This window comes from Colius striatus, chromosome 7 (genome assembly GCF_028858725.1).
Source record: "Colius striatus isolate bColStr4 chromosome 7, bColStr4.1.hap1, whole genome shotgun sequence".
Lineage (NCBI taxonomy): Eukaryota > Metazoa > Chordata > Aves > Coliiformes > Coliidae > Colius > Colius striatus.
The window spans coordinates 11,418,575-11,442,537 of NC_084765.1; the positions used below are offsets into that span (position 1 = coordinate 11,418,575).

The window sequence follows — 23,963 nt, forward strand, 5'->3', positions numbered from 1 at the left end:
GACTGGAAAAAAACCCCAACCAAACAATTCCATTTGGGGTGTCTTCCTGTTGAACTGCCCTGGTATGTTTGTTTTTTCTTTCATGATAATTTATTGCTAAAGTTGAGCCTTAAGAACTTTTCTAGCTTCTTTCTCTCAGTAAAGTTCTTAATACCCAGTGCAGTCATCTGTCACTGGGACACTATAGTTGAATAGGAATAGCTAAGAAGGATACAGCAAGACATCTGAGATGAGATCTGAGCTGCTGTCTCATTTGTGTCTTTCTTTAAAGAAATATTTTGATGGCAATTCTTCATCATAAACAAAAGTATTGTGTGTGAAATAATGGCTAGGATCCTTCACAAGGGACTTGGAGATTTATGTATGAGAAAGGGTTTCAGTAACTAAAGATAAATTGAATATTGTTCCTGTTTGATTTCCAAGCTGTGTTCAGATCTTTTGATCAAACTCAGGCATTGCCAAATGTTTATGTGTCACCTGATATTTTAGTTTAAAGAAGTAAATAAGATGCTTTGCTTGTACTGTGCCTCAGAAAGCTTTAGTTGCTCGGGCATATGGCTCTCCAGCATACATTGAACATCCTTCATGTGTAGATTTTTGTATCTTTCCTCAAATCTGGTGATGAATTTTAATTAAATTAATATTGTTTAAGTTCACTGAGGAACCCTGACTGGAAAGTGCCTGAAATGTGTAACAGCTTTTCTGCAAGGTGGCGTGTAGTCATGTGCATTTGGGACAGTTGTTTGTAGAGACACATTTGACTGATATCTCCAGATGAGAGGGGTGGGGATGTGCCAATTCCCATCGCAAATGTGGTTGTTTAGTCATGAGGTCACGAAAACTGTCAAGAAAGTCTTGGTTCTTGTATTACTTTCTGTTGGTGAGGGGAGGCTTGGGGTACCGTGCAGGGATGAAGAATCCATAGAGTGTTTAATGAGCAGCTCTATACATTTATAGATGAATTTGACTAAGACTGAAACCATCCAGGAGATACAATAGGTTGTTTCTCATTGGATTTTAAAAGAGAATAACTTTGATCATTTCAAAAGCAGTGAAGCCTGATGCTCCAGTGAGAAAGTAGTGGTAATTTATAGCTATCATTAAGGAAACAAAGACAAAGACCGAGGGATTTCACTGTGAAGATTTACTAATGTGTATAAACCACCCTTAGAACTAGAAATAGCTTGGTATTTCTTGTGGAACAAAGCAAAAGAGAAAAGGCAGCAAAATGGGGATGGGAAGGAGGGGTTGAAAAGAATACTGACTGCTTTCACTTGCACCCTGAAAGGTCAAGTAACATTTAGGAAATCACAATTTCGGTGAATAATGGCTAGACCACTTTTACCTGCCAAAGGAAGGACGGCTGTGAGAGATGCCCGTCTCGGAAAGGAGGTGGGATGGGGCTGGGGGGGTGCTGTGGTGTGTGGGTTCCGGTAGAGCCTTCAGCCGGGGACTGCGGGTGCCGCAATGGGGTGTAATTACTTGGTAAAAATTGTGACCGTCAGTTTTGGAAAAAGCACAAGCAGGGCTGGAGCGAGTTGCGTATGCAGGGGCTGTGGCAGGGTGCAGGCATACGGGGTCTTTGCATGGGCTTGTCTCTACCAGCGAGGCACAGTTTTACGGGCCGCTCCAGAAAGGGGAGCACCGGCTCAAATACGCTTGCCGCCGGCACCCGCAGTCTGCGTGTGAGGTATTTGCTGTGCCGTCCGGAAGCATCGACTCCCCGGGACATCTGTGTTTAGGGTGTTGCGCAGGTGTTCGCGGGCCGATGCCGCGGGTGCGAGCTCCGCCGCGGTCGATGGAGAGTTTTCACGTGGGATGGGCGGTTCGCGGGCGGGGCGGGGGGCGCGCTCGCCGCCCCCGGGTGCCGCCGCCGGGGGCAGGGGCAGGGGCGTTCTGCCGCCCCGCGCCCGGTGTCAGTGCGAGGCGGGACTGGCGCCGCAGACGCCTCCCCCGCCGCCGCCTCCTCCCGCCCGGCGGCCGCCGCAGCAGCAGCGGCGCCAGCGATGGGGTCCGGCGGCCGCCGCGGCACGGCGGGGCCGCGGGCGCTGCCGCTGCTGCTGCTGCTGCTGCCCGCGCCGGCCGCCGCCCTGGCCCTGCCCCTGCCCGGTGAGTGCCGCGCCGCCGCCTCCCTTCAGCCCTCGGCCCGGGGCGCCGGCTCCCCGCGGGACGGGGCGGCCGTCGCTGCCGGGGCCAGCGGCCGGGGCGCGCGTGGGGGTGTTGGGCGTGGGACGGGAGGCCGCTGGCGAGCGGCGGCCGTGACCGACGGGAGGTGCGGCCGCCGCTGTGGCGAGCGCGGGGGGCCGGTGTCGCTCGAGGCGGGGCGCTGCGGGCACCGCCGGTTGCTTTCCGATGCCGGCTCCCGGGTGGAACGAGGCGAGGATCCAGGAGCAGGGCCGGCGCCCGGGGCATAGGGCAGCTGGTCCGCGTCTCCCGTTGCCGGACGCGCGGGGAAGTTGCCTCTGTCACGGCGCGCTCTGCCGTGCGCCGCCGAGGAATAAGCTCAGCGATTCTCTCCGCAGCCTCCGCCGAGCCTGCCTTGCTGCCAAGTTTAAGGCTGCGATGTTTGCTCATAGTCTCCCTTCTTCAGGGTCTCTCTCCAGCTCAGGCTTCTGTCACTGCACGAGGAAACCTCGCTCCCTGCGCCTAGGGATATTTTTTCTGTCTCCCGTGCTTCTGTATGCGTTATCGCTGCAGATCACAGAAGATAAATGTAAAAATAAGATAGTAGAATGGCCGTTTTGCCGCCGGAGCGAGACCCAGCTGCCGTCTCTGTGCCGTAGCTTTGCAAGAAGCCCTCTCCCTGGTGTGTGTTTTCTGAGACTCGCCTTGCTGGGGCAGGTGCTCCCTCTGCCTACCTCCCTGCCCCGGGCTGGGAAGGGGAGAGCTTGCCGTGTAAGAGGTGCGCAGCCAACACGTATGGCCAGCCCTTCTTTATGTCTGTTATCTTTCCTTCTTGACCCATCTACTACAATCCCACAAGCTGGAGACCCCTCATCGATTTCCTTCACCCCTTCTTGCGTGACTTGCTCTGTCAATTCACGGTTTCCTCTATTTTTCGGTAACTTGACTTTTCAGCTTTGAGAGGAAGAGGATTCTGCCACTCTGTCCGGCAGTTTTCCACCTTCTGCTTGCTTTCTAGAGGTGATATCAGAGAACCTTCGTGCAATTACCACTTCTCTGTGCACCTGAGAGCCAGGAGAGCACTGCGGTTGTAGCACTGGCTCTTTGCCTTGTTTCCCGCTGCCAAACACCGTTAGGAGTTAAAACTACACGAGTACTTTCTGAAGCTGGCAACCGCTGCTGCAGCACCTACAGGCACCTTTTGTGATTGGGGAAGGAAAAAAAAAAAGAGATGAATGCTATAATTGTAAATGGAGAGGTGCTGACTGAAATTCCCTGTTAGAAAGTGATCCCCGCTGTGAAAAATGGCTGACTATTCAAGTAGCCACCTTCTCCTGATACTCCTGTTATTTATCCTGTTATTTTAGAAGCCCCTTTTTGTGCCTAAGTGGGATACTGCTTCAGCAATTCTTCCTTTTGGCCCATTGCTGGAAATCTTCCTGTTTTTGTGTCTGAATGCTGTTCTGCTGTATGAAAGTCTTCTGCTGATATCTTCTGCTGCTCATAACTTTTCTTCTGTCCACTCTTCTTCCTCTCCAGGACTTCCTCCTGTTGGTGTTTCCCTTTCTCCTCATTTTCTTTGCTCTGAAGTTTCTACCTGGATATTTTGCTTCAGTATGCTGTGCATTGTGGTGGCTGGCCAGGCGATTTGGCAATGCTGCTCACCAGACACTACTCTTGTAGAAAAAGAAATTGGCATTATTTATAAATTACACATCTGTTTAATGGTAAGTCAGTTTTTTAACATGTTGGTGATGAAGTTGAAAGTACATTTTTGTAAATTCCCCTTGTTAGTTTAAAAGTCATTTGACTTCCTGAAGGTGATGTCACAGCTGTGATCAAGAATTCTTTCAGTAACTGTTTTATATTAACCAGAAAGATTAATAGTCTCTAATGAATCTTTGTAAAGCTATCAGCTAAATTTCATGGGTGATCTAGCCCAAAATAGATTACTTTGAATGAATTTATAACTGGGTACAAAAACTTAACGTAGGTTTATCGGAATTGGTTACCAATGCATCTATGTGCAGGTAGAGCATGATACAAATTTAAGTTCAGGTCCAGCCCCTGCATGTTTCTATCCTCACAAACACATACAGTCGGCACAAACATCCCACAAACAGGTACACAGCTTCACTTCACCTCATCCCTCCTGTACAGGAGACATGCCCTGCTCTCCACCTTCTAACATCCCTTCTGAATCTTGTCTTGACAGACCTGGACGAATGTGCCCTGGGGCTTGATGACTGCCACCCAGATGCTATTTGTCAAAACACTCCGAAGCTGTATAAGTGCATGTGCAAAGTGGGTTACACTGGTGAAGGGAAGAAGTGCGAAGGTAAGGTGATGGAGTCACTGTGCTCTGCCTGTGTCAGCATGAGGTATTTCTAAGACAGAGACATTGAACATAATAGCTTAGAATATGGAGAATGATCTGAAACCAAAATAGTCATTGTTTCTTCACCAAGCAAATATTGCATGGCTCTTCACCTAGTAATGTCAGTTGATCTAATAATCAGTTAGTTATTTACCCAGCAGCCTTAAAAACTAAGGTAAAGCCACACTGGAATCTCAATGCATTTTATCACTCTTTAGAAACATTCAGCATGTGTTAAGTATAGACTACTTGTAAGACAATAGATGGTTTAAGACAGCAGTTGCTGCTCAGATTTACACAGTCACATTTCTAACTCTGTCTGTCCTATCAATTTTTGCTTTATTCCTCAGACATTGATGAATGTGATAACGATTTCAACGGAGGCTGTGTCCATGAGTGTTTCAACATTCCAGGAAATTATCGCTGTGCTTGCTATGATGGCTTTATGTTGGCTCATGATGGCCACAACTGCCTGGGTAAGAAGTGTGTTGGTGAACATTGTGGGCAGTGGTGCTAACATCACCCTTGAACTGCATCTATGGGAAAAGTCTCTGTGGTGATCCGTTGGACTGAATCAGCTCAGATACCGATGAATGTTACATATTGGACTAAGGAATTCCAGGTAGTGCTGTACCATCCCAGTGTGACTCTTTCCCCCTCTATAAATCAGGATAGTTGTGCTACATTCTGTTAAGTGCTTTGAGTTAAATCATGTGAGGTGCAATCTACTGTTATGCTAAATGAATTTATGTAAAAGAATATGTGCCCTAATTGTCTTTTCTGTTCCTAAATTAGTTTAGGATCAGTTCTCAGGTGTGTTTCTAGTCTTAGAAATCTTCTACTTCCATAAGATTTGAACTTCTCACTCTTACTGTGTCCAAGTACTTCCTCACATGCAAGCTGCAAGGAAAGGGCAATTGAGAGACTGCAGGAGCTGTATATGGCAGAGACCATTGAAACATAGAGGGCCAAAGCCAAATACGTGGAATTTCCCTGAGTGGTTAGTGTCAAACAAAGTATGCAACTCTAAATGTGTTCAGTCCTAGCAACACTCCTTTTACCTTGCATGCACACACTCTCTCTCACTCTTGCTTTCCTTCAGATCTCAATAGTTTCCTTCTTTTTGTGTGCTAGAAGGTGAAATTCTTTTAAAATGGGTAACCAGACCTTGTGGTTTTACTGTGATAGTGTGCTTTAGTGTCCAGGGCAGCAGTGCACAGAAACCCAGGAGCTGCCAGCCTGTTGGCAATGTGGTGTGCTGCCAGCATTATTTCTAGGGGACAGAGCCTCATGCTGCAGCTGTCCTGTTTCCAGCACCCATGCTAGATACCCCGTGGCCCTGCTCTGCACTGTGGTACCTGTCCCGTTTACTTTTTCAGAGATGGCTCAGTTTTTCTCTTACCCTGCACTGAGTGTGGATGGCCCTGGGCAGGCTTCCATGCCCATGTCAGTCAGAGGGAAACTTACTCTCATAGCATCATTTTGAGATTGTAGTTAGCTTGGCTGGGATATTTCCTACTAGCACATGGCCTATCAGGTGGAGGATTGGGCCATCCTTAGGCTGTATCTTCTGCTGGGATGGAGAAGAAAAGCTCTGGAGTCTCCAGTGGGATTGTGTTGGCTTTTACCTGCTGGGAACCTGGTGCATGCCTACAGGTTAGCTTTGTTACAGTATCAGTGGGAAGGAGAGGGTGAAGTCACCAAGTTCCAAGTATTTTACTAAAGAAAGTAAAGAAGGAAGCAAAATACCTGCTGATACCTTAAAATAACAGGAAGGCCTTCTCATTTTTCTCTAGTGTAAACAGACAGTGGAGTTCAGTTGAGGTTACCATGAAGGGCTGAATGTGGATGAACACATTGCCTCTTACAATGCCACCGAAGGGTGTATTCTCTTTGTATCCAGTAGCCCTTCTGGAGCATACTTCAACTGGCTTGTTTGTGATCCTGAAGACTTAAATGTATTCCAGAATCTACCACCTGCCGTGTTTCTGAGAAGCTGCTCCGTATTGCGTGGCAGACTTTTAAGAATAAAATGTAATGTCTTTGACATACAATGAAGTTTTTGCCACCAACCTGCCAATTTTGAGATGTAAATGCTAAATAAATATTTTGGCATGCAGCAAATTGGATCACATCTTCTCTTAATCTGTTTATTTACTTTAGTCATGCCAGGGTTGCCCTCCTCTCACCCTTATTTTTGAAGATCTCGGCTGTGTGCCTGGGTTTAAGCCAAATAGACAATTACTTGTTGGAAAAGGATGATTTTTTTTGAAAGCTTTCCAAGGTCTGTAAGACAGAAACATCTGCTGGAGTTCAAATCTGTAATACCAAAGACTCATGGTGGCTGTTTATTCATGATTGTTTGCACATTCACGTCACTGTAGCACTCTAAAATACTCAGTTTCTCTGTGACGGAGAAATGTCAGCCGCTCTTTTTGCTACAGCAGGTCACATTCTTTTGCATCCAATTGGCTTATTCATTGTCTTCTGTGGAAATTAAATCTGTTGTAATACTATGTTATGCTCCTTACTAAAGGCCTTTCTCTTTCTCCTTTTTTAGGAGACAGCTGTTTTATGCCAGAAATGCTACAATGTTAATTTTAAAACATTGCGCTGTTAGCAGAGGAACAATGAACAGAACAGGGAGCAAACATGATGTTCCGTGTGAATTTGCAAATGAGACCAGTGCTTTGCCTCAGCAGTGCTTTGTCTTGTTTCTTAAGGGACTGAGCATTTTTACATTCCTATTCAAATTGACATTTCTGAAAATTAGGGTAGGAAAATTCTTTGCTGGTAGTGGTTGCAAAACCATGCACTTCTTAAGGGGTAAAATTCCAAAGAAGAGTTTAGGATGAGCATCCTGTTGTTCAGAGGCTTAGCTGAAGTTTTTCTACTCTTGGTCTCCCTTGGTTATCTTGTGACCAAAGGCTTTCTGTGTTCTCTGGTATTGCTGAAGCTCTGGATATTGCAAAAGCAACATTGGAAGTATTTCCAGAACTACTACTCTTGTCCTTGACTGCAGTCATGCAGCGTGGAAGCAGTCTTGATGGGGAGTGGTGATGACTTAGAGTTGAGGGAGGAGGATGATAAATCAAATGGAGCATTAGAACTGGTGGGATGTGTGAATTCAAGCTAAAGTAAGGAACAGTGGATAGATTTTAAGCTAAATTTATTTTGAGGTGTATATTTTCATTGTTCTACCTTTGCTTCAGAGTAGGGAGCTTTCTGGAAAAAGACCTTTTGTAGTTTGGCTAGGTTTGAACCTAAAGTTGTGGCCCACTGAGAAAGGCAGAACCATGTGTGGATGTGAGTGATGGTACTGAGAGGTGGAGTCCTTTCACATGATGGAGGGTAGAACCCTGCTTCTGACTCCATCGAGGCTACTCAACCCTAGGTGTGACCAGTAACTCAGGTTAGGTGGCCAGTGTTTCTTGGGAAGCCTGTGACTGGTGGGGCAAACTGCAATCAGTGGAAAAGCAGCAGCAAAAATATACTTTCCCAAGGGTGACAGTAGACCAACAACAGGCAGACCTGGGCTGTCTCAGCTGCCTGGGTGGTTCCATGCCGAGTGGATGTCTATCCATACCGCGTGTTGAGCGGCTGCTGTCAGCGTGAGCTTGTTGGTGTTAGTACAAAGCTGATCTCTCTCTCTCTCTCTATCTCTCTTTCAGATACAGATGAATGCATGTTCAACAATGGTGGATGCCAGCACGTTTGTGTCAACACTGTGGGAAGCTATGAATGTCGCTGTAAGGAAGGGTTCTTCCTAAGTGATAACCAGCATACGTGCATCCACCGCTCAGAAGGTACCAGCTGCTTCACTCCAGGCACCAAGCAGGGGGTTTTGATAGAAGCAACTCTAAAGCAGCTTCAAAACCGGGTTTATATTGTTTTTCAAAGCTGTGAAGGATCTTGAACTCCTCAGTCCTTTTAAAAGGAACAGTGTGTCAGAATCTTCTAAGTGACTTTGAAGGCTCTTTAGATCCCTTCTGCCCCTTTGATCCCACCTGTATGTCTGCAGTGTTGTACCGGTTAGAGGCTGTACCGCTGTACTCCCAGTGTACTTTATGCTCTGTGGCGCAGTTAAGCTGTGTCCTGATCAGGGAATGGCAACAAGTTGAAGGACAGAGAGTTCTGGCCATTTCCATTGGATTTAGTTGCAGGGAAATACCTGCATTAACTTCAGGTGTCTTCTAGATTCCCTGTGCAGTGTTTAGGTTTCAACTAAGAGATTTATTGTTTGTCAGCCCCAAAGGGATTCAAATCACGTTCTTTGTTTTGAGTGAAACCTTTGTGAAGCGACCTTTGAGAGATCAGAGAGCCTTGGATATCTAATTAGACATCAGATGGAACAAAATTATTTTGGATGCCCTTAGGGAATACTTTAAAGTGGTTGCTCAGATTGGGGAGTTGTCCATTGAACTGTACAGTGAATATCTTGCTATGGGGTATTTCAAGCTGCAAAGCTTTAATCTATGGCTTATCGTTGGCATAACTATTAAGAGGAGTCTGAGCATGGATAAACAAATCTCTCTTCAAAAATCCCCATAGTGTGAGGAGACCAACATTTATAGACATGTATGGCCATCTGCAGATGGGTGCACCGAGGTGGCTTTTGTCTGATGTAGCTGAAGTGACCTTTTGTTTGAATTCAAAATTTGTATTCACAGCTTTTCTGATACTGGGCTTGGTCTCACAGGGCTCTGCTGCTGCACAGTGATTTCTCAGGCCATTGCAGCTTGCCACTGCAGGAGCTGAGTGGGGACAAGCAGGGAGGCTGCAGTGGTGGAGCTAGGCATTTCCCTTTGAGCTGCCCTGCTAGCAGTGATGTGTGCTTGTGTATGTGTGTGTGTGAATGATGAGTCCAAGGATGCAAATCAGTTGCTTGAGCTCCTTGTCTGATGCCAAGGGAGGAAAACCTTCCAACTCTTTTTATTCTTACTTGCTGCTGCTTGAGTACCTTCTACTCTCCTGAACTAACAGCAACAACATTTCCTGTCATTAATATTTGTTCCCTAAATTGTACCTTTGGAATTCTACCACTGCTCTCTTATTTTTAAAGATGTAGTTAATTTCTTTTAGCTTTTTGGCAAAAACCACCTTTTTCCGTAATACCAAATTTTCACTTAATCTGGTCTTTTTTTTTTTCCTTTGAAAAAGAAAAGCACGAGAGGAAACAAGATGCTTTTTTTCCTTAAAAAAAATAATGGAAACTGGTCTTAAAACCCCAATTTACTATATTTGCCTGAAATACTTTTCTTCTTCGTACTAAAATACAGAAGTGTTTTGTTTTCTTTAAAAGCCATTTTTTCAGATTATCATGCTGTGACTCTTTCCCTCCCACCTCCCCCCTCTTACTGTCAAGTGCTCCATGGGATTCCCCACTTTTTCTTTCCTTGAGTGGGCAGGCCTGTTGTAAGCCAAATCTCATTGCTTTATTTTTCTCCTCACTTTGTTCTCTGCTTTTCTGCTCATCACTAGGTCTTCTGTGCTCTGCCTTGTGTGTGCATCTCAGTGTATACACTTTGTTAGTTCTCTTTGAGACTGCACAGCATTGGTCAAAACAGTATTTGGCACCTGCTGCCTAGACTGTCTATTCTGTTTTGCTTCTTATCTCTAGAATGAGGAAGTATTTACCACTCTGTCTTCCAGCCCAGATAAGATCGTGCATATATAAGTACTGGAGAGACTTTCCTAGTGCTCTACAATACTGGCCTTTACAGTAAGAGAGTGAGCTGGAGCTGAGATTGGAGATACAGAGAGACTTGGGGCTGTTGCATTTGTCCTGATGGCAGGGGAGCCTAGGAGTCTTCTTCCCTTCCAAGTCTCTCTGCAATAATCCTCTGAGTTCTCTGTCACCCACTGTGGCTATTTGAGCAGAGTTTGATACTTCAGGTTGTTTTTTCATCTGGTATGACTGTGTTGGTCTGAAGCATAGGGATGCTCTGAGGGGATTGCTCATTCTGCCTAGATCCTGCGTAAACCATGGGAACTCAGAGAGCCTTTGGAAGTTTTGCACAATCCTGTTTTTTTTTTTTCCTTGGCTGTCTACTCTGAATGAACTCTTCTTCATCTATATATGGGAGAATGGATTTGCTTTGGGAGGCTTGGATGTCATGTTCTGCTAGCTGTGCTGATGCTCCTTGCAATTACGTTACTAGAGAGTGCCTCTGAGAATCTTAGTAGTTCTGTGTACAATTCCATCTTCTCCCTCTGTTTTATTGAGTGCCTGTTTGAATGTGCTCTAGATGGAGCCTTAATGTTCTTAGCAGATTGGTGGTGATGTCCCTGCATGTTCTGTGTGAAAAAGACAAAGATTTAAACACAGATCATACCCAGAAGAGATTAATTCAATGTGCCCTGGTAGAGAAATATTGTGTTGGCTTTTGTCTGTATCTTGCTGGTGACAGGAATGCTCAAATCTCACTGAAATTTGCTGGATCATCAGAAAGGACTTGTCTCTGCTAGGCCAGACAGACACTGGATTCAGCTGTTTTGGCTATGAGTGTGGCAATCAAGAGACTCATCCATCCCAAGGCACTGTGTGTCAGTAGGGTAAAGTTTTCCTGCAAGAGAAATTGTGCGTCTGACAAGCAGATGATGGAATTTGGCTAAAGCATGTTTGGAGGTTGTTTTGGGACTATTATCTGTCATTGCAACAGCTCTGGAACAATGTGACCTGCGAGACTGTGTCCATGAAGGTGTTTGCCACACAGCATTCAGGGCTTTATAGGTAATTTCTCTAATGTAACCTTATAGAATGGGGCTGAGTAGAAACCTTCTACCACCTCTGGAAACAAGCAGTAGATTCCTAGTAAATGCTAGAATATGTGGCTCTATGTGTCTTCTGAGAAACACTGTCTTTAGGGTCAGCTAGATTTTGATGTGTTTGGTGATGTACCTTGTTATACAATGGGTACTTTGTTATTAAAATGTGCCCTGGTTTGGGAAGTGCGGTTTTAGCATTCTGTGGAGACCTGATTGAATTCTACTCACTCAGAACCAAGCAATCCCAAATTGTGCATTTAAACTATTTGTCTAATGTCAGTGAACTTTACCAAAGTACCTACTTGAACAGTTTCCCCTCTGGTAGCTCAATAGAGACAAAAGAATAATTTTGTTAACAGAAACGAAGCTGCTAATTTTTCTAATGCCTCTGAGCTAACAGACCAAATCATGTTGTGTGCTTAAGAACAGAAATGTCACAAACCCACAAGAGTTAATGAGGCTAATTTGTGGCCTCATAGGTTGTCTTATTCCTTGACTGACAGCATAATAATGGATGGCAGCTTTCCTGTGTGCTCCTTGGGCTGTGTCTGTGTGCTGCAGGATTTGAAGTGTCATTGTCTTCTTAGACTTCTACAGTCCTCACTGTGGGAAAGGAATCAAAAAGCCAGTAGAGCAGAATAATCTAGGCTCTGCAATATCCATTCTTTTGTTGCTTAAAGCTGTCTTAATAGAGAAAGGGTACTGTTGCTTGTGCTTCACATGGCAAGAATAGTCGTGTGCAGAGCAAGGACTTAATTGAAATGTAGTGGAATAATGGTGATGAGCTGACCTCTGCTTGCCAATACAGTGGTTTGGTTTTGTTTAGTAATAAGGCTGCAAAAAGGTCTGTGTAAGTTAAAAAAATATATAGGATGTGGAATTTTTTCACACAGTCTCTTTTTAGCAACATAGTCACCCTTTTCATTCTTTCTCTGATTATGCATCTGCTCAACTCAGCAGATGTTCACTGAGGTAACGTGGGATAAAACCTTGCGAAGTGTGTTCCACTTAGTCTTCTCAAATGCAGTGTTCTCACCAAGAAGAAAGAGCATTTTGGTGTGATACGTCTTATAAAAGTCAAATGCACCAAGGCAGAGAATTTGATGGCAAAGGTGTGTTCTCTGTATACCTGAGGAAGCGTTCAGTTGTCTTCTCTTCTAATTATGTAGCACTATAGAAGACCGGCAAAAATGTGTGGTGTATGATTAGAAAAAAACCCTGTTTTAATTCAGTCTAGTTCAGCCAGCTGCAGTGTAGCTGTGTGTGTACAAGTTGTCACCATCTTACCAATGGCAAAGGCATTGATTTAGCTGAACCATGACATGAGGTGAAAGTTTTTACAATAATTCTAGGAACAGTTCCTCCCTATTTAGTTGACTTCGACTTTTTTACAAAGGCTAAACAAGACACTCTGGCAGTCATTGAGTGCTGGTGCATGAACGACTTGTACCTGTCAGAGGGAAAAATGACAGGATGCTTTTAGGAGATGTACCTAAAGGAGGTGACTAGTGTCAAGTTGCTTTTTAATTTGGTTAAAGCAGACACAGACACTAAATTCTGTCCAGCTGGGAAGGTGTGTAGAAATATACAACACTGATAATCTGGAGTAGGATTATTTTGGGATGTGTTTATTGAAATCAGAAAAAAATGTAAACAAAATGGTTAACAAAAAAGAATGGACATGAATACAGCATGAGTACAACCTGCATGTCTTTTGGTCACTAGTTGGTTACTGCTGAGGTAAGTTAGGACTTTGCGAATCTGCTTTGTAGGCCAGGAGTTGAAATAGGGATGAATTCTGTGACTGTGGGCCTAGACATTCCTGTGTCTAGTGGCTACTCTTTTAAGCAGAGAAATAAAAACTTTACTTTAGGCTTTGATCTTAACCCAGCAATTTTTATAAAAGAAATGAGGAGGATTTATAAACAGTGTTATAAAGTGAGGACATTGGATGGGAATGTGGACGCAGTGAAAATCTGGGGATGTTGCTTTTTGACTTTGCAGCCAAAGAACATGGGCACAGAAAAGATCACAGATGGAGAAACCTTGGAGTCATGGACTTCACAGGACTGGACTTTCTGCCTTTCCTGTCTGTAAGCTTATGCTTCTTGTCCTAACATCGTAGAGCCCTCCCAGAAGGAGCAGACCATCACATATACATGCAGCTGATTTTATTTGACCATTGTCTACACACAGATACTGAGGACACTGATACTCTTGCATTTGTCCTGTTTTTCAGAAGGCATGAGCTGCATGAATAAAGATCATGGCTGTGCCCACATCTGCAGAGAAACACCCAAAGGAGGAGTTGCCTGTGAATGCCGACCAGGATTTGAACTGTCCAAGAACCAGAGGAGCTGCATTTGTATGCAACATTCTGCATGTGCTTATGGTTTCCCAAAGTGAACAAATAGTGTTCTGTTTGCAGTAATATGGGATTTGGTATGTTATAGCTAAACTGGGATGACACGCCTAAACTGTGTGTATTTAAATTAAACTAGAATCAATGGCTTTGGACACTGGAGACTGCCAGAGCAGTCTGGTGGTTGCTACAGTATCTGTAGGTTGGGTGTTGTGCCGTCATTTGTAATGACAGAAGTTCCACTCCCCGGGACAGTTGTGCAGCGTTTCAGTCTCACAGCTCTTCGGAAAAGGGACGTTTTAGGAAAGTAGCGGACGTTCAAATGGAGAGCAAGTTACACACTGTCTTTCAAAGTTGCTGGAGGTGCTTGTGAAGTGTAACATATCTTTTCTTCCTAGTAACATGTAATCATGGAAATGGTGGCTGTCAACATACTTGTGATGATGCTGATAATGGGCCTATTTGTGGATGTCACCCCAAGTACATCATGCACGTGGATGGGAAAACCTGCCTGGGTCAGTATACAGCAGAGGGAAGTTGTTTTCTGTTTTCAGTCATTATCACTGGCCTCACTGAAGCACAAGGTCTGTCATTAACCAAAAAGATTCCCTTTCATCTATGACATTTTAGGTTTAGTTTCTTGTACAGTGTGGAACAGGGGGAGTAACCAAGCAGTACATCTGTTAAAAACAGAATTCTGAGTTCAATTAAAGTACAAGTTTTGCAAGGCAGTTATCTAGTAAAGAAAGCACTCTTAAGTTTTATAAACTCTTCCAGTCTCTGGAGTAACTTGTTGTCTATTGATTGAAATCAAATGCTGAGGCATAACTGGCTGGTCCTTATATTAGTTGATGATAGATGACGACAGTGTGCTGCTAACAGAATGATTCATGATGGATCAATTAGTTCTTTGGTCTCATTGCTGTTCACTACATCCATAGCACATCTTCTGTTTTGTTAAGAACACTGAGGCAAACAAACTGTAAGGCAGCAGCAAAAGAAAAGTATTCTCATGGCTTTCACTGAAGAGTTTTAATGATTTTCATTATTACGTTATTTTTTATAAGTGTTTCTGCCTGCTCAGTTCTGACTGTCTCTGATAATTCAGTGTGCAGTGCAGCTGTTTGCATGTGGGTATGTTTTGGATATCAAATGAGGCAGCTGGTCAAGGCACATTAGCTCATTTGCCTGTTTTCATGTTCCTTACAGAGAGAGAAGAAGCTGCTGTTGAAATTTCTGAGGGAAATGCTACAGCAGGAGCTGATGTGGACAAGAGGGTGAAGCGACGGTTGCTTATGGGTAAAAGTGCTTATCCCAAACAATTTTGCAGTTTGCTGAAACCTTTTAGACTGAAGAGAGGGGTTTTTATTGTAACCGTCATAGCTCTGTGCTGAATTCTGCCTGAGATACTCCACTCCCTTTTAAGGAAATAATATTATTCCATAATTATAAGAAACTATGTACATAGTGATGGTCAGTAGAAGGTGTCAGGAACTTGCCCTTGAAGTAGTGCACGTTTCTGTGGTTTTAATTCAGCATGGGAATGCTGCACAATGCCTTCTGTGTAACAGTTTTAGCCAAGTGATTGTGGAAAAAGCAGTGTTTTACTTGCTCTCTTCAACTGTATGTGTACTTCTGCATGGAAGATTGGACCCAGTGGTGGATTGCATCTTCAAGGATATGTTAGGATACAAAGGCATCTTTTTCTTCCTAGAGATGTTCACATCTGGCCCAGATCTGGCCTCTGAGGGTATGTCACTACAGGGAAGGCACTGCCATGATTGATAATCACTGCAGTCTCAGGGCAGCTGGGTCAGTGGATGTCCACCTCTCAGAAGCCTTTACTGCAGGCAGTCAGGGTGATTCACTGTGTTTATTGGGATCTGCCACAGAAGTGTCATGGAGGCTGAGGAGGAAGCTACCAAAAGTATAGGGCTAGCCCTGAGATTCTGAATCCATATTTATGCATGAAAATGAATAGCCTCATTTTCAGAAAAAATTACTTTTCCATGGAAAGAGGAAGAAAGAAGAGACACTGTCTTCAGGTGGAACCTGAACACAGCCTCCCAGTATTCAATGTGAGACTTGAGACTGAAAAGGAATAGACCAGTGAAGGTCTCAAAACTTGAGAACAAGTAGCAGATGTTTGATACTGCAGAAAACTAAGAGACAGAGCTAGAAAGAGAGGATTTCAAAAAGCAGACACAGGAAATGATCTTTGCAGCTCACTGAAATAATGTGAGCTGGATAAAATAGTTGTCCAGACAGTGAAAACGTGGGTAGACTGACTGAGGTGATTAGACTGAGTACAAGAGAGCTGGATGCCATAAACTCTGTTATTTCTGTTTAGTTGGATGCGAAGAATTGTATTTTAGGGGCATTTGCTAGAAGAGTTTGGTCAGATTTAGACAGTTTGCATATAAGGAAGTTAGACAAACATTAGGTTGAGATGGCACCTGGGTTCCAAGCCTGAAGCGACACTCTGTGGATGTAATCCACCATGATGGGGAGCAGAGGTAGCTTGTGAAGGTGTATTGGGAGGGATTTCAGAAAGCTGATGTAGTAGTGCTGGGTATAACTAGATGTCTGAACATTGGTGGAAGTGTTGGATCAGCCAGGATTGAGTGTGGCCATAAGGAATCAGACTGACAGGAACAGATTCATCATCAAGGATCAGGGCTTTGTGTTTAAGGACAAGAATGTCCAGAGATGGTATCATGGTTTGCAGAGTCTCTGCAAAAAAAATAGACATAGCTGAGATTTTGCCAGCACGTACATTTAGTAGTTGTTCCTGTCTACTAGACTAAATGTGATTGAATAGCAGTGTGCTTGGAACCATGCTTTGTATCACGTAGTGTTTCTGAGCAAACTTCAGCTTTACCTTGTTGGCTAGAAACGTGTGCAGTGAACAACGGCGGCTGTGATCGCACGTGTAAGGATACATCAACTGGAGTCCACTGCAGCTGTCCTGTTGGATTCATGCTCCAGTTTGATGGGAAGACATGTAAAGGTGGGTTTTATACTCATGGACACATGCGTACCAACACCTTGCTGTAGGATATTCATCTCCAAGTGAAGGTAATCTAGCGTCCAGAGAAATGCCAGTGTGTGTAGTCTGACCTAACAAAGGACCGTAGCTAGGGATAGATACACAGTTTACATCACATCAGGTGCATCGTGTGCAGAGAATCTCTGCTGCCCTACCTCCCCCCTCACCACTTCCACTCCTCCTGCCAAAATGGTCTCATTTTTTTTGCAGATGCAGATTTGGTAGGAGGTAATACAGGTCTGTGGTAAAGTAGAGGTCAGTACTGGGAGAGGTGGGTGTATAGGTTCTTACAGGCATGCAGTCCAATAGTCTGCTATTTTAGCTGCAGTCAACTGGCTATGAGAGTGGTTTATAAGTAAATATCACTGTGTAAACAGGGATGTGTGAGTAGAATTACTTATGCTGTTCCAAGCAGCCTTAATGAGAGTACTGGAAAGCGCAAAGGAATATTTAGGTTGTGTATTAGAATACATTTTCCAGTAATTAGATGTAAAGACTATTCTGCTTGGCAAAAATGATAGAATTCCCATGCTTGAGTCAATTAATGTTAGATAAAGGACTCATTCTAATATTGGCATGAAAAGGATAGGGTAGTTCTGGAAGTCTCCACTGTCTGAGATTTCTGCAGGGCTTAGGAAGAGGAAATGGAGAGAATGTTTAAAAAGCTAAAATCTGTTAGAGAGCATTTAAGTGAAAGTGTTTCCAAGCAGAACTTGGAGAAACGGTCTTTTGTGAATTCATGCACCCAAATATAACTGATAGCAATATGAAAGCAAATAACACTGTCCCGAGGCTGAATGGGACAGATAATTCTTAAAAGCTGGCTCTGATCTTCCTTAAAATTTGTACTAGTCTTGTTAGATTCTGTTTCTGGACTTCTCTAACCAATTGAACGTGACTGTTTTCTGGGTCTGGCAGTGGATGTATGTTGAATGTACTGTGTTTATTTGCCAAAGCACTTTTTTTTGTTACAGATATTGATGAATGCCAGTCCAATAATGGAGGCTGTGATCATTTCTGTAAAAACACTGTTGGCAGTTTTGATTGCAGCTGCAGAAAAGGATTTAAATTATTAACAGATGAGAAGTCTTGTCAAGGTATGTGCACTGGAGAGGCAATACAAGTAGAAGAAATCAGTGTGGCTTGGACATCTGGTACAATGATGAAGTGATAATGGACTCCAGACTAATTTCTGTGTCTCAGTTTTCTTTTTTTTTCTTTCTGAAGCAATTGCTGAGTTCCTACAGTTGGTTTGGTACTATTGTAGGAGGTATGTTTAATGGCACAATGATCTGGAAGTGACAGAGATAGCATCAAACGAAAAAGCTCTATGAGGATAATGTTCTCCTCTGTTCTATTCATGATCTTAAAATAATTTACCAGGGAAAAGAGACAATATCTCTGTCCATCTTACTTTCTAGTTTACCGTTACAGTGAAACTGTTTTTTCCTTAATGGGATGTTTAGATGGCCTGAGTTCATTATTTAAACAAAAAAGATATAACATGATCTATGAGATCATAGGCCTGTAGGCAGACTGTAATCACTATTCCCTCAACCATCACAGAGCATTTGATTTTTAGGATGATGTGAGTTTCTCCTGTGAGACTTACAAAGCATGTTTGCTTTTCTGTATAATGGTTTGTACACGTAGAGTTAGCAATCCTGTTTAAGCTGCTTAACTATATCAAAGTGTAAAGACCAAAATGACTTGTGGTTTTGGAAAAGCTACACTGTGGAACAGTGTGAAGCCAATCAGACAACTGGGGAGGTGAATAATTCCATTTCCTAGACAGCCAACTGACATCGTTGATGTGTTTCAGGAAGCTGAACTGACCAACAAAAAGTACATTTCACCTTGGTTTTTAGTGCATTCCTGTTCTTCAATCAGACAAAGAACGACAGCTACTTATATGGAACAAACTTACCATAGACACAAGATCTTAGAGATCATTTATGAGGTTTTAAAATGGAATTTCTTTATGAATGCATTTTAAAGATTTGCACCTCTTTTGTCCCTGCTACTTCTGTAACTTGCCTTAGATTCCAAAGTAGTATGTTGATGTATGCCAAAGCCCAAGAAAAAAGAATGACACAATGTGTAGGTGATGTTGATGGTAACTTCTTTGTGTCTTGCAACATTCACACTCAGCATGCATCACATACTAGTGCAGAAGTTTTAAGTGTTTTTGATGATATAATAAACATTCAGGAATTTGTGGGAATGTTATGGTTTGATTCCCTGAGATCACGATTAGACAATTGTACTAACTGTGCTTTACAAAGGAGAGGGATGCAAAGTGATTGTAGTGCCAAGGAAAACTTACACTGGGGAAAACTTATCTCAGCAGCTTTTACAGACAGACATTGAAGTCTCAATATGCAATGTAATGGATCATTGGAAAAATTCACTCAATTATTCCAATCATCTGTCTTCAGGTGTGTGTCAGAACATGGGGACTTCCAGCAGGCTCAAATCTGGCACTGCATATTCCTGTAGACTTAAAAAAAGATGCCTTTTGCTTTTATTTATAGGGAAATCCCAAAGCAATACTTACCATAAATCTATTTCCTCAGACCTTATGTAGACTTTTATTAATGAAATAAGAGGTTTGCCAGCACTTTTTTCTCCCATAGAAGAGAAATAGTTTACATAATTGTATAAAAATGTATCATCAGTTTTCATGTGCCAAGAAAATGCTCATTTGGCAAACTAATTGTTCTTTTAAAAGTAGTCATTTCATTACCTTATGTTATTTGCTTTAAAAGAATTTGCTTAATTTACATAAATCTGCACATGTCTGTGTCCAGCTTTGTGAGCTCATCAGTGCTCCCCTGTCAGGCTGAAAGGTACTGATGTATCCCTTTCAAACTTGCAGACATTGATGAATGCTCTTTTGAACGGACGTGTGACCACACGTGCATCAATCATCCAGGCACCTTTGAGTGTAGTTGTAACAAAGGATATGCTCTCTATGGCTTCACACATTGTGGAGGTAAGTTATAAAAAGACATTACGGGCTGTGCTGGTAAAGTGCTGTTGCCACAGGTCTTAGTGTCAGTGCAAGACACAAGCCTATGTATGTGCAGTAGGAGTATAGAGTAAATTTTATGCTTTGCTACGATGATACACAACAAAAGTAGAAACTAATCCTGCTGATTTCTGTCTCTGCTTAAATGATTTTCCCCTTCCCACGCTGCCTTCAGAAAGCACCTGTGACTGCTAGGACAAACTGAGGCATTTTGCATGTGAATAAGAAAGCCATAATTTGGTAGAATTTTCAGATGCAAAAGTCTCGTTGACTTCAATGAAATGTCAGTGGAATAGGAGTTAAAGAACAAGAAGCTCTGGGTGACGTAGAAAATGATGGTTTTGTAGGGTGTCTTTGTGCATATGTCAGGTCCTCATATGGTGTAGATTGGAATTTAGCTGATAGCATACCACTGATTCATATTGGCCAGGATTAATATTCAGAAGTCTTTTAAGTCTTTCCTACAAGAAAAGTTCAAAGACAGACAGACATTCACAGAACATTGCCGTGTGTCAAGTGTGAATGTTTCTGTGATGAATTTTTGGATTTAACATGAGGAAACATGAATAACTGGACACTAAATGGAATTAAACCTATTTTATATAAGTTCTAGTCAAGAACTTACTGACTCCATGCTTACTTAATTCTGAGTAAGACCTATTTCTGAGGCAGCACGAGCATACTTGAACTTGGAGGTAATGATTTGAAGATCTCTGCTTGATCTGTTCTCATCTGTGCCTCTAGAAAGTTTGCACAGAGGATTACAGGGCTACAACATCACTGTGTTTTATCCCGTTGAACAGGGAAACCTGTCTGGGTGGGGAGTAACACTGTTTGAATGTTCTACTTGCTAAGAGAAGTCTGTTCTCATGAATTCCTCTTCATTAATTCCATTTCTTTTGACCACCAATGAGGAAAAGAAACTGTAATTTTGCTCTTGGTTGCTAATTGGCTTCTTCATATCCTAGTCCTGTGCATAAGATGTTATTCTTTGTACTGTGAAGGGCAGTAAGTCCTTTATTTACTGCCAATTCCAGGCTGTGTCAAAGCTGGTAGGGATACTGAGTATACACCTTCTGACTTATATGGAAGAAGTCAGTAAGTGCTGGAGATAATAGGTTGCCAGCATATGCGGCATCCTAACACAAGGTCAATAAACCCAAAGATTTGGACTGATTTTGTGTGCTAAGGCTATGATGCCTTAGCAGCAACAGCAATTTAAGATGTTCCATTCTTCTCCAATATTTACAAATATCTAAAAGGTGAATGTCAGGAGGTTGGGGCAGCACTTTTTTCTATTGTATCCAGTGACAGGGCAAGGGGTAATGGAAAAAAGCTGGAACACAAAAAGTTCCACTTAAACATAAGGAAAAACTATTTCACTGCAAGGGTGAGGCAGTCCTGGTACAGCCTGCCAAGGGAGGGTGTGGAGTCTCTGGAGCTTTTCAAAACCCACCTGGACATGTTCCTGTGTGACTTGATCTAGGTGGGACCTGCTTTGGCAGGGGGGCTGGACTAGATAATCTCTAAAGGTCCCTTCCAACCCCTACCATTCTGTGATTCTATGATTATTTCCCTGCTGCTCATTCCTACATCTGCTGTCTTAGTTCTGTTAGTAGCATGTTTTCTCCCTGAAATCTACTCAGTTTGTAATCTGTTTCACAGTGTTTTTTACCAAATTGTTACATATCTAGAGGGAGGAAGAAATTATTTGGGAGAGCAGTGACAAGAGCTTGTTATTATCATTGAAAATGTGTCCAGAGAAGTGGGTGCTGTCAGTTGCACAAAGTTTCTGAGTCTCACAAGAGATTTCTTGATGGCAGCTTTCTAGGTTTATATATAATTGCCATAAAGCTGCTACAATCAAGTGAAGCAGTCATCAGGGTGGATCTGAGAAGCAGAGGCATAGAACTTTGCATTTCCTTTTGTTGAAATTCATGAGATTCCTGTCGGCCCATTTCTCCAGCCAGTCAAGGTCCCGCTGAATAGTGACACAACCATCTGGTGTATCAGCCACTCCTCCAGTTTTGTATCATCTGTGAACTTGCTGAGGGTGAACTCTTGTCCCATCATCCAGGTTTAGTAAAGAGGATAAATAGTGTTGGCCCCAGTATTGACCCCCAGGGTACACCACTGGTGAATGGCATTTTCTGCGTCAGCACGCAGGTTTGCACCAGAGGCAGTATGTTGTGTTGTCAGTAGTTTTTTTTCTTGGCATTTATTGGGTGGGTCGAGGCCCCAAAATTGGATAATTGGCAAAAAGGGACAATGGTGACACAATGGTGTCATTTGCCCACATGGAATCAAATGATGTTTCACGGCAGTTGTGTCTATCTGAGCACTTTGGAGGACTATTCAGTATGGATCCTGTCCATGGTTATCTTTATTCTGAATTAGAAATGTGAGTTACCCAGACACAATGCAATGCAGACTTGATTTGATCTCCTTTTCTTTGTGTTAATTTGTTATACTGATGGGTATTTTTTTCATTGTATGTTTTAAGGACATCCCTAACGTCTTCCTTGAACATTTGATCAATTTTGACATTTGTCGAAAGATATTCATGACAACAAAACTATGTCAAGATGAGTGTCCAGATAGCATTCCCAAAATCTTTTCCAAACCCTACTAAGCAGCATTTGTGTATGTGTTTACCTAGTGGAGTTACAGTACAGAACATTGCTGAGCAACTTCTTAAAAGTGTTTTTACCTTTCCTCTGTAGATATTAATGAATGCAGCATCAACAATGGTGGCTGTCAGCAGCTGTGTGTGAACACACTGGGAGACTATGAATGCCTGTGCCACTCTAACTACAAATTACACTGGAATAAAAAGGATTGTGTTGGTAAGGTGACTAGTAAATACATCTTTACTCCTGATGCGTCTGATCACTGTGTGGTTATAGTCAAATCTGAAAATCTTGATCTGTCCAGATAAGTGATATGAGTCACTGTTCCCAGTATTCCACTTTACTTTTTAGTGAGACATGGTAGTACTGATGTTGAAACTGGCAAAAACAAGCAAAAAAACCCCACAAAAAAACAGGAGATACTTTGAGGGATTTTTATGCTTTCTTTCCTTTGCTTTTATCTAGTTCAGCCTTCTATTTCCTTTTATTTCTGTGCATGAGGTTTGCTGATTATAGCTTCACTTGAAAGGAAATTATTTATGTGATATGATCTTCCAGTGACTTTGTTTTGCTTTGATTTTCTGCCTAAACAGTGGATTAATTACATGGGTGCTCTCAGGTATCAGCTACAAAAGCAGCTGCATTCTGATTTATTAGTAGATGTTTTACTTCTGTGAGTATTTGTTTTATCCTGTTTAGAGACAAAAGGTCCCTTGCCTGACAGTCCATCACCCAAGGTATTACTGCACTGCGTTAAGAGTGGTGGGAGTGATAGATGCTTCTTAAGCTGCTCTTCAGATGTCCAGGTATTTTCTGGTAAGTCAAAACCAAGAGAACCAAGCACATGATTCTGTAGAGAATGTAAGAATAGCAAACTCCTCACTCTCATGGAAGCCCCAAGAAGTAGACAATCAACGGGGACCTTTCCTCTTTCACTATAGATCATCAAGGGCTATATCTCTGCCAGTGTCTCAAGAAAGCCCTCCTCTCCTTGTCTTTTATAACTACTCTACCCTCAGATTCCCTTCTCATGACAACTATCCTTTTGAATCTGGGGAGGACAGGGCAGAATTCTCTGTGCTCCCTGGGCCATTCCTTAATTGGCCCTGAGAGCCTCTGCTGAATGGGGCAAAGGCATTCCAGCCCTGCGTGGGGTCTGAGATTCTGCCCGCACAGCCCCTGCAGCCCACAGGACACGACGGTGCTTATGGGACAAATGCTGCTTTTCTTCCTGAACCCTTTAAATGGCTTCAGAAGGGACAAGCTCTCGTGTAGGGCATTTTGTGAACAACATCACTGAAAACTGTGGAGGTGATGCTGCCAATGAACAAATTATAAATGTCTTTCTGCTACAGGAGTGTTCAGTCTTTGCACAGTACCTGTGTCTTTACTGTCTGTCTGGTCTGTCTGTCAGGAGCGCAAGATGCCTACACCCTCACCTGTGGCAGGTCATCTCAGCTTAAGAAAAGGCAGCAAAATACAAATGCATCCATCTGGCTGGGTAATCACTAGATTTGCTGTTGCATGATTTTATGTTTCTTTTAATAGATAATTGTGAAATAAGGGCATTTCTGTTGACTTTCTATTTTCCCTTTCTATTGTATTCCCTCTGTTTTTTCTTC

General features: G+C 42.9%; 1 protein-coding gene across 3 annotated transcripts in view; it reads left to right on the top strand.

Annotated features, from left to right (window-relative positions):
• The first annotated feature begins 1,973 nt into the window (after positions 1-1,973).
• Positions 1,974-23,963, top strand: part of SCUBE2 (signal peptide, CUB domain and EGF like domain containing 2) — a 42,827-nt gene continuing 20,837 nt past the window's right edge. Inside the window, exons 1-13 of one of the 3 annotated variants that reach the window (XM_061999919.1) lie at positions 1,974-2,109; positions 4,340-4,462; positions 4,852-4,977; positions 8,173-8,307; positions 13,509-13,634; positions 14,030-14,146; positions 14,841-14,930; positions 16,525-16,641; positions 17,655-17,777; positions 19,559-19,675; positions 22,435-22,557; positions 23,041-23,157; positions 23,756-23,842. In XM_061999919.1, coding sequence (XP_061855903.1) covers positions 2,007-2,109; positions 4,340-4,462; positions 4,852-4,977; positions 8,173-8,307; positions 13,509-13,634; positions 14,030-14,146; positions 14,841-14,930; positions 16,525-16,641; positions 17,655-17,777; positions 19,559-19,675; positions 22,435-22,557; positions 23,041-23,157; positions 23,756-23,842 — 1,504 coding nt within the window. In that variant the 5' untranslated portion in view covers positions 1,974-2,006. The remainder of the gene's footprint in view (positions 2,110-4,339; positions 4,463-4,851; positions 4,978-8,172; positions 8,308-13,508; positions 13,635-14,029; positions 14,147-14,840; positions 14,931-16,524; positions 16,642-17,654; positions 17,778-19,558; positions 19,676-22,434; positions 22,558-23,040; positions 23,158-23,755; positions 23,843-23,963) is intronic. The other 2 variants (XM_061999917.1, XM_061999918.1) reach the window with 2 other exon arrangements.